Source organism: Tenrec ecaudatus, unplaced genomic scaffold, assembly GCF_050624435.1.
Source record: "Tenrec ecaudatus isolate mTenEca1 unplaced genomic scaffold, mTenEca1.hap1 Scaffold_2525, whole genome shotgun sequence".
NCBI lineage: Eukaryota > Metazoa > Chordata > Mammalia > Afrosoricida > Tenrecidae > Tenrec > Tenrec ecaudatus.
The window spans coordinates 15,419-26,219 of NW_027458704.1; the positions used below are offsets into that span (position 1 = coordinate 15,419).

At 43.9% G+C, this 10,801-nt stretch overlaps 1 protein-coding gene across 1 annotated transcript; it reads right to left on the minus strand.

Moving 5' to 3' along the window:
* Nucleotides 1-265: 265 nt before the first annotated feature.
* On the minus strand, nucleotides 266-784 carry LOC142436389 (translationally-controlled tumor protein-like). The gene has a single exon (XM_075540078.1). The coding sequence runs from the start codon at nucleotides 782-784 to the stop codon at nucleotides 266-268; it is 519 nt and encodes a 172-aa protein (XP_075396193.1).
* Nucleotides 785-10,801: the final 10,017 nt, after the last annotated feature.

A 10,801-nucleotide genomic window follows, 5' to 3' on the forward strand; every position in this document is an offset into this window, starting at 1 on the left:
TTGTTGCATTTCCAACTCTTTATTTTAGTTTTGTTTAAATGCATTTTATTTTTAGACAACCTACACGACATTTTGTGTGTTTTTTTCTTTAAAAAAAAGCCTCTGCTCCAAAAAATCAAGGTCACCGCTCCAAGTCAAGGTCACAAGTCGACGCAGAGCTCATGATGGCATCAGTTCCGTTTGTCTCGGTCCTGGTGTCGTGTGGGCGGACCGCAGACAGCTAGGAGGAGGGGCGGTCGGGCGGTCGGTCGTGCGTTGCCCACTGTCAGCACTTCTCCATCTCTAAGCTGTCCTTGAAGAAGATCATGTACGGGGTCCCGCCGCCCTCGCGGTAGTCCAGCAGGGCCACCATGCCGTCGGGAATCGTGTTCTCGCCCTGAAAGAACTGGTACTTCTTGAAATTGGCGAGGATGTGCTTGATCTGCTCGGCAGCCCCGGTCATAAAGGGCTTCATGCGTTCCGGCTTCCGCTCCTCCAGCTTGCCTTTGAGGGATTTCATGTAGTCCTTGATGTACCTCTTGTAGGCCTCCTTGGTGAAGCTGGTCTCCTGCAAGTGATGGTTCATGACGATGTCCACGTCGGTGACCACCTTGTGCTCGGGCCCGTCGCCCTCGGGGCCTTCGGCGGACGCGTTGCCGCCGATGAGCGCGTCATAGATGTGGCCTTGGGCCCTGCGGACCATGGTACCCTCCACTTCCAGACACAGCCCGCCCGTGATCTCCCAGATCTTGTACACGTCAGAGAACAGCTCATCTCGGCTGATGAGGTCCCGGTAGATGATCATGACGGTGGCGAGAGGGCGGTGGCTGCGCTGGCTTCGGGCAGCTCGGAGCTCCAAGAGGACAGCGCTGAAGGGAGCGAAAGTTACAGTTGGCGCTGGGGGTGGGGCGGCCGGCGCAAGGGGAGGGGCATCTGGCAGAAGGGGCGGGGTGCTTTTCAACACTTTCAAGATGTCTTTTGAAGCAGATTTATCTACTGTCATGGTTCACTTGATCTCTTGACTTCTGCTTCCATGGGCACTTATTGTGCATGCAAGCAAGATGTAATCATTGACAATCCCAATATGTTCTAAAATTCTCATTATGCTATGTATTGGTCCAGTCACATAAAATGTAACTTTCTACCCACCCCTATGGGAAGAGAATGACTTTCTGTTTGTGAAAGCCTTACAAGTGTTGTATTTATTTCTTTCATAATGAGCATGTGTAACAGAAAGCATACAAGTCTACTTTTGGGGTGAACTGGGTGTAATCTATATTGAATTTTGAAGATATGGATTTACTTGCTGTATTCAATATAAACAGGGCAAACAGATTGGTATGTACTGCTCACTCTCTATCTCTTTTAAAGCTCAGTACCTATTCGGGGCCCTCATTGTGTTTAAATATCTTAATTATATGCAGAGGTTCATTATCTGTATCAACTTTCTGGGGTCATAATTCTTTGTAGTGTAGTAATTACGTAATGATGTCAGTTTTAGAGTCTGGTCGAGTAGTATGCTCAGTGGGTCTATTAATCAAGAGATGGTGGCTTCAAACTCACCAAGTTTCCAATTGAGAAAGGTGAGAAGTTTGCTCCCATAAAGACATATTTTAGTTTTTATCAAAGTACCTGATACTTCCTCTTGAGTGGAAATGGAATGGTCCACGTGTACTTTATAGGAGAAATATGTGGTTTTTCTAATCCCAGAAAGAATTACAGTCATAAAAACTCACAGGGGCAGTTCTACCTTGTCCTAAATAGTTATTAGTCTGCTCTGATGCAATGGCAGTGAGAATATTTTTACTCTTATTCTGGATTATGGTATATAATGAAAACATTTTCAGTTGCCTGCAGGGATGTGGGTGATTTTTCTGTTTTCCTGATAGTAGGACATGCAATAGGGCCAGTAGTTTGGGGATCCTATTATGGACAGCATTGAGGGAACTAGGGAGCAATTCTAGTCTGTCCAATGATTGGCTATGAGGGGGAATGGACACAGTGTTACTGGGCTTGATTTATTTTATGTTGATGATATAAAATGAAACTCTGATGGATCAGTTGTGATGGTATCATGTGTGAAGACATTCCATGGTAAAGGGATTCAGGCTGTTTGGTAAATCCTTTACTCCCTTCATAAGCTTTCTGGGATAAAGGTAAAGGGATTATCCTGTGGTATAGCAGCACAGCCTTTCATCTCTGAAAGCATTATAGAGAATTGAAAAGAGAGATGTAGGACCTGACTACAGCAAGAAAGGAGACCTGGATCAGAGTTCTTCTGTGGACCAGCAGTCCCTACACAGTGAACCTCCTAGATCCAAGGTAATGTTGAAGCACACATACACATACACAGTGCTATCTAAAGCAAGTTAATCCCACAGATAGTCCAAGCAGACAAGGAACTTGCCCCAGAAGCAACAGAATAAGAGAGGCTTAACCTATGGCTGATAGGCTACGTAACATAAGCCACAGAATTCTACCCACCTAATTTATAAGAAAATACACATTAAACGGAAAACCCCCCAATTAGTGATGATTCCTTCAAAAGACACTTAAAAACTAAGAAAATGTGCTGGACTCTTCTTCAGAGCTCAACACTGAACACATCTGGTTGGATGCCATTTTTGGAAGGGTATTGCCCATCCCTCTTCCCTTTCACGTTCTTCAATGTTATTGAAATCACTTGGGTTTATGGAACAGTCTGTTTTTTGTAATGGGTTAGGTTCTTTATCGGCTTGCTTGGCCAGGATTCTCAGAAGGTTAACGATTACGATAATGTCAGCCTAGGTGACAAGTAATGCCATCACATCCATGAAGAGATTTTCTGTCAGCAGCCAGAAGTGGGAGGTGCTATCCTGGTGGGTGTGGTTTCCCCCAGTATAAATGTAAGTGGATTCTCTCTGTACGCTGTGCAGATTTGGCCAGGTCCAGGGCCTCACCATACTTGTGCATCTCCAGACTTGCGACAGCATCTTGCCATATTTCCTACATAACTTGGATTCATCCTTCTGCATAGCCTGGGAGGAAGCAGCCTACCGTCCCACGTTCCCATCTTGGATTCCTCTGGTACTCACCTACTTGAGTCAAGAGAGTGGTCCAGAATGATATCTGAGCCTTGAAAGCCTCTACAACTGTGAATTGAAAAGGTGAGTAGTGTGACTAGAATTTTTTCCTAAACATTTCTGACACGGTGTAATGGTGGCGGGATGGGATTAAAAGTGAGGCTTGCTTCTTTAGTAAAGGGCACAGTCTCTGACACTCATGGGGAAGCACTGATTCAATAACAGTCAGTGACTAAAGGTGCGGGGGCGAAGATTTCAGAGAATGGAGGTCACCCACCCACTTGGCCTTCCCTAAGGTCTGACCAGATGCAGCTTACCCTTCATGGGTCAGGATTCCTTTTGGAGAAGATTCGTCAGAATGAGCACAGGGACCCACTCAGCATCTTGGAGCTTCCCATCCAGAGTTATGTTGCAACATGAGGCTTCATCCATTGCCCCTCTGGAGCGGCTGTCCATAGAATTTTCCCACTGTTGTTCATGGCAGCTGTTGCCTGGAGATAGAGGGAGACAGTGAAAGTCATGGTGGAGTCCTGGCTCTTCATCTCGCTGCCCCTGGTTGTTCTAGTGACAAACTCACAGGACATCTTTTGCTTGTTAAAGACAGTCTTCATATTCTAAGTTTCCAGAGCTGTTCAAGAACATTTGATATTTGGTTGTGTTTAGTTTACAGTGGCCCATGTTTGTCTGAGAATTGTGCCTCATAGTGTTTTCAAAGGTTATTTTTTTTCAAAAGTCAGTCACCAGATCTATCTGTTAAAGTGTCTCTGAGGAGAAAGGAACCATCTTCTCAGTTAGCTGCTAAACATTGTAACTCTTTGTGTTATTGGGGGTTCCAAGTTTAATTTCACATTTATTCAAGAGGGAAATTGACCCCTTGTGTTGTATTTATTTTGGAGGATTTAAAGAATTTTTAAAATTATGGTAAATTCTTCCTTTTAAGCTTCTTGGGTTTGCATTTGTATTTGTTTTGTTTCACTTTCTAGTAAAATTCTCTGACATTTAAGGAAAAGGCATTTCTTTTAGAATGCTGTTGTTGGTGTTGCTGAGATGACTACAAGGTGTGACATAAGTGTGGTTCAACTACAAGCCCAGGGAGATAACATAGAGCTAAATAAGAGACCGTCATAGTATTTTCACATTAGAATAGAGGCGTCTAACATACTAAGAATTGTGTAGGAAGATTTGCATTCTGGTGGTGAGAATAATTTTTTATATAATTCATGAATTCTATTTATGAATCATAAAATGTCTGTTATTGACAAGGTGTTTTAGGCTGTTCATGTTGTTAAGAGATATGGAATTGGTCCAGAATCCTACATACCCTCAGCACTGACTCATAGTTAGCCTATATGAAAATGGAGGAAATACTGGAAAATCCGTGGACATCCTCAAAATTGTAATGTTGAAATGAAATGCTGCAGTTATCATGTCACTCTAGCTTAATGAATTGGTTATACTAAGAAAGTGTTTATACTACACACTGCTATAAAGTCTTTGATGTAATCATTCAAATTGTTAATTTGGTCTTCAAATACCCAATTCTTTATAGGCCATTGTCTTCCTTGCAAAATGCTGACAGAGACCTGCTCTGATCTGCCTTGCAAGATGTTGATCTTAATTACAAGATGCAGGGGGGAAACCTGCCCAGATCTTCCTTGAAAGATATCGATTATCTGACTTGTAAGATGGTGACAGAAGACCTGACAAAAGTATTTCTTGCAAGATGTTATTAAGTTTCCTTGCAAGATGGTGGGAAAACATTCTCTTATCTGTCTTACAATATGTCGCTGATACTCTTTTTAAAAGGTGCTGATAGAAGACCTGGTCTGAGCTTCACGGATCTTTTTTGGAAGATGCTGATAGAGGACTGCTCTGATCTTCCTGGCAAGATGTTGCTGGTCTTCCTTGCAAATTGTGAGAGGAGACCTGTTCTGCTCTACCTTGCAAGATTTTGCTGAACTTCCTTGCAAGAAATTGATTGAGACCTGCAATGATCTTCCTTACAAGATATCGCTGGTCTTCCTTAAAGGGTGCTGATAGAAGACCTGCTCTGGTCTTCCTTGCCAAGATGTCGCTGATCTGCTTTGCAATATAGAAGACCTGCAATGATATTTCGTGCAAGATGCTGCTGATCTTCTTCAAAGAAGCTATTAGAAGACCTGCTCTGGTCATTCTTACAAAGATGTGGAAGATATTCCTTGGAAAATGCTGTGAGGAGACCCGCTCTGATCTTTGTTGAAAGATCATTAATTTTAAAATTATTTTTAAAATCAGATTTTTATTTTGAAGAATGTTATTTAAAAATACTGGCCAATTAACGTGTCGTGCAAGTCCAAATGTTGACCCGTGTGGGTGTGTGGGTGTGTGTGTATGTGTGTCTGGTCTAAACCTGAGTTAGACAGAGGAGTCATGGCCAGGCAGGGCATAACTGACAGGCAGACACACAAACTCAGATGGTCCAAAGAAAAAACAGCATAATCCGGTGGTAGGCACAACATGCCAATAATATAGACCTAGAAGCAGCTGCTGCATGAGATGACCTGGAAAGCTTTTTCGCGCAGTACTCTTCCAGAAAATTGTTCCCAGCACGACTCCCAATGCACAGAGGGGAGGATCTATTTTGTGAGTGGGATCAATCTGATGTGCCCTTCCCTGAAAACGCCACTGATTTCCCTGCAAAATTCTGATAGAAGACATGCTCTGATCTGCCTTGCAAAATTTTGCAGATCTATCTATCAAGATGGTGGGAGAAGACCTGCCCAGATCTGGCTTGAAATACGTCATCAATCTGGCACTCAAGATGGTAAAAAAAGACCTACTATGGTGTTCCATAACAGGTCGCTAATCTTCTTTGCAAAATGCTGGAAGAACCTACTGTGATCACTTTTTCAAGATGTCGCTGATATCTCTTAATGATGATGAGAGACGGCCCATTCTGATATTCCCTGATCTGCCTTGCAAGATGCTGATAGAAGATCTGCCATGATTTACCGTGCAAAATGTTGCAGCTGTTCCCTGCAAGTTGCCAGAACCAACCTGCTCTGTTCTGCCTTGCAAGTTTGTGCTGATCTTCCTTGGAAGATATCCCTGGTCTTCCTTAACAGGTGCTGAGAGAAGACCTGCTCTGATCTTCCTTTCAGGATGCTTCATATCTGCTTTGCTAGATGCTGATAGAAAACCTAGTAATATCTGCCATGCAACATTTTGCAGATTTCTTACCAAGATGCTGATGCAATACTTGCTTGGACCTTCCTTGCAAGATATGCCTGGGATTCTGATTTTTCATGCATCATTTTGCTGAACTTCCTTGCAAGATGTGCCTGGCCTTCTGATTTGCGATGCAAGATATTGCTGATTTTCCTTGCAAGATGCTGATACAAGACCTGCTCTGATCTTCCTCGCAAGGAATCCATAATCTTGCTTTAGTTGTGCTGAGGAAAGACCCGCTCTGATCTTTCTGGCAAGATTTTGCTGATCTGCCTTGTAAGATGCTGACAGAAGACCTGCTCTGACTTGCCTTGCAAGATGTCGCCGATCTTCATTGGAAGATGCTGAGAGATAACCTGGTTTGATAGTCCATGCAAAATATCCCTCGTCTTCCTTAAATCGTGCTGAGATAAGACTTGTTCCAATCTTCTTGCAACACGCTTCTGATCTGCCTTGCAAGAAGGTGATGGAAGACGTGCTCGGATCTTCCTTGCAGATGTGGATCATCATGTTTGCCATATAGAAGACCTGTGCTGACCTTGCTTGCAAAATGCTGCTGATCTTCCTTGGAAAATGCTGATAGGAGAGCTTCCCTGGTCTTCCTGGCCAAATGTGACTGATATTCCTTGCAAGATGCTGGGAGGAGACCTGGTCTAATCTACCTACCAAGATATTGCAGTTTCTCCATAGAAGATGCTGATAGAAGACCTGCACTAATCAACCTTGCAAGACATCAATGATATGCGTGGCAAGATAGCAGACCTGCTCTGATCTCCCTTGGATGTGGCTACTGATCATCCTTGTAAGATGCTGAGGGCAACCTGAGGGAGATGTTCCCAAGTGCGCATGCATCTCCTTCTTCAACGTGTCTGAGCCCAGTTCAGGCTTCAGAAGGCCTACGGGTGGGTGAAAAATTATCGCTCCTACTCTCTGGAAAATTTTGGGTATGTATGGATAGGGTTCACTTCTCCTTTTACTCTTTTCGGTTTGCTTCAAAAGGTTTGTGGGAAAAATAGGACTTTTATCAATATTTCAATATTGCACAACAAGACCCTGGCATAAGCAGAATGCTACGCCCTTAGAGAGACATGTGTGGGGGGGCCCTTAATGTGTGTGTATGCTTGCACATCATACAGGGTTGTTTGCGTAACATGGGTTTTAGCAAACACCTCAAGAGTCTGTCAACCAGTGGTGTAGGTCATGCAACCAATGTGGTACACTCTCATGTGCTTATTTACATATGTTTGTCAAACTCACCCTGCTCATAAGGAGTTCTGCATGCTGTCGACCTGCTCTGGCTCCTCTCTGGTGAAAAAGTTCACCTCTTCTTACTGCGGAATATTATGGGTGCTCTTTCATTGTTCAAAAGTTTCATGATTTTTTAATTATTAATTTTAACATCGGGTTTATATGCAGAATAATGTTTTTTAAAGATCCTGCTGGATGTTCCTGTTGGATGTACGCAATGTTGACTCCTGTGCGTGTGTATGTGTGTGAGTGTGTGCATGGGATTGCACATCACAAAAGAGTCTTTGGGTAGCGTAGGATTTACCAAACACCTTGGAAGTCAGTCTAGGTCAGGCAAACACTGTGGTACCTTCTGATATGCCAATTTACATGTCTTTATCAAATTGGTGCTGCTCCTAGGAGCAGTGCAGGCTGTCAAACAACTCAGGCGACTCAATGGCTAACAAATTCACCTCCTCCTGCTGTGCAATAATTCTGGGTCGGTTTCATATCTCACATGTCTCAGGATTTTCTTTAATTATTAATTATAAAATCAGATTTTTATGTTGAAGAATGTTATTTAAAGAAATTGGCCGATTATCTTGCCGTGAAATTCCAAATGTTAACTGGTGTGTGTGTGTGTGTGTGTGTGTGATTGTATGCTGTAATCCTGAGTGAGACAGATGACTGACGACCAGGCAGGGCCGTACCGACAGGCAGACATAGAAATACAGGTGGTAAAAAAAAACACAACAAAAAACAAAGCCAAATCTGATGGTAGGCACAACGTGCTGATAATACAGTCCTAGAACCAGCTGCTGCATGAGATGACCTGCAAAGCTACTTCACACAGTACCCTTTCTGGAAAATGTTTGCAGCACCACTCCCTAACCCACAGATGATAGGATCTTCCTTGTGAGATGGGATCAATCTGATGTGCCCTTCCTTGAAAACGCCACTGATCTTCCCTGCAAAATGCTGATAGAAGACCTGCTCTGATCTGCCTTGCAAAACTGCTGATCTATCTAACAAGATGCTGGGAGAAGACCTGCCCAGATCTTCCTTGAAAGATGCCGTCGATCTGCCATGCAGGATAGTGACAAAAGACCTAATATGGTGTTCCTAGTAAGAGGTCGCTAATCTTCCTTGCAAGATGCTGGGAGAACTTCCTCTGAACTCTCTTTCGAGATGTCTTTCATATTTCTTAATGGTGCTGAAAGAAGTCCTACTCTGATCTTCCCTGATCTGCCTTGCAAGATACTGATAGAAGACTTGCCATGATCTCCCTTGCAAGATGCCGGAAGAAGCTGCTCTGAATTGTCTTTCAAGATGACCTTCATATTTCTTAAGGGTGCTTGTAGAAGGCCTACTCTGATCTTCCCTGATCTGCCCTGCAAGATGCTGATAGAAGACCAGACATGATATTCCTCCCAAGTTGCTGCAGCTCTTCCCTGCAGGTTGCCCATGAAAAACTGCTGTGAACTGCCTGGCAAGATATCTCTGGCCGCCCTTAACAGGTGCTGAGACAAGACCTGCTCTGATCTTCCATGCAAGTTATTCCTGGACTTCCTTTAGAGATGCTGAGGGAAAACCCGCTCTGATCTCTCTGGCAAGATTTTGTTGACCTGTCTTGCAAGATGCTGACAGAAGACCTGCTCTGATCTGCCACGCCAGATTTTACCGATCTTCTTACCAAGAGGCGGATACAACACTTGCTCTGATCTTCCTTGCAAGATATGCCTGGGCTTCTGATCTGTCATGCAACATCTTTCTGATCTTCCTTGCAAGATGTGCCTGGCCTTCTGATCTGCCATGCAAGATATTGCTGATCTTCCTTGCAAGATGCTGATACAAGATCTGCTCTGATCTTCCTTGCAAGTAACCCCTGGCCTTCCTTTCGAGGTGCTGAGGGAAGACCCGCCCTGATCTTTCTGGCAAGATTTTTTTTGATCTGCCTTGCAAGACGCTGACAGAAGACCTGTTCTGACCTGCCCTGCAAGATGTCGCCGATCTTCCTTGGAACACGCTGATAGATGACGTGGTGTGATATTCCACGCAAAATATCCCCCGTCTTCCTTAAATCGTGCCGAGATAGGACCTGTTGCGATCTTCTTGCAACAGGTCTGCCTTGCAAGATGGTGATGGACGACGTGATCTGCCTTGCAAGATGGTGATGGAAGACGTGCTCGGATCTTCCTTGCACATGTGGATCATCATGTTTGCCATATAGAAGACCTGCTCTGGTCTTCCTTGCAAAATGCTGCTGATCTTCCTTGGAAGATGCTGATAGGAGAGCTTCTCTCGTCTTTCTTGCCAAGATGTGCCAGATATTCCTTGCAAGATGCTGGGAGGAGACCTGGTCTAATCTACCTACCAAGATATTGCAGAGTCTCCATAGAAGATGCTGATAGAAGACCTGTGCCAATCAACCTTGCAAGACATCACTGATCTGCTTGGCAAGATGGCATATCTAGTCTGATCTCCCTTGGATGTGACTACTGATCATCCTTGTAAGATGCTGAGGGAAACCTGACGGAGACGTCCATATATGCACATCCCTCTCTGCCTTCAAAAGGTCTGAACACAGTTCAGCCATCAGGAGTCGCATATGTGGGTGAAATAATTCTTCCTCCTCCTCTCTGGAAAAATTTGGATAGGTAGGCATAGGGTTCACAACACTTTTTTCTCATCTTGTGTTTGCTTCAAAAGATTTGTAGGAAAAATGGAACTTTTATCTATATTTGATAATTGTACATCAAGACCCTGGCATACGCAGAATGCTACACCCTTAGAGAGACATGTTTGGGTGGCCCTGAATGTGTGTGTGTGTGTGTCTGTGTGTGCTTGCACATCATATACGGCTGCTTGCGTAGCATGGGTTTTACCAAACACCCCGACAGTCTGTCACCAGTGGTCTAGGCCAGGCAAATACTGGGGTGACTTCTCATGTGCTTATATACGCATGTTTGTCAAACTCACCCTGCTCATAAGGAGGTCGGCATGCGGTCGACCAGACTTGGCTCCTCTCTGGTTAAAAACTTCAACTCATCTTATTGCGGGATAGTATGAGTCCATCTTTCATTGCTGAAATCCGTTATCTGATTTTTGTAACTGTTAAATTTTAACATTGGGTTTATATATAGAATAATGTATTTTAAAGATACTGACAGATGTTCTTGTTGGGTGTGCGCAAATGATGACTGCTGTGAGTCTGTGTGTGTGTGAGTGTGTGCGTGTGCTAGCACATCATACAAGAGTCTCTGTGTAGCGTAGGATTTACCAAACACCTTGGAAGTGAGTCAACCAGTGGCCTAGGTCAGGCAAAC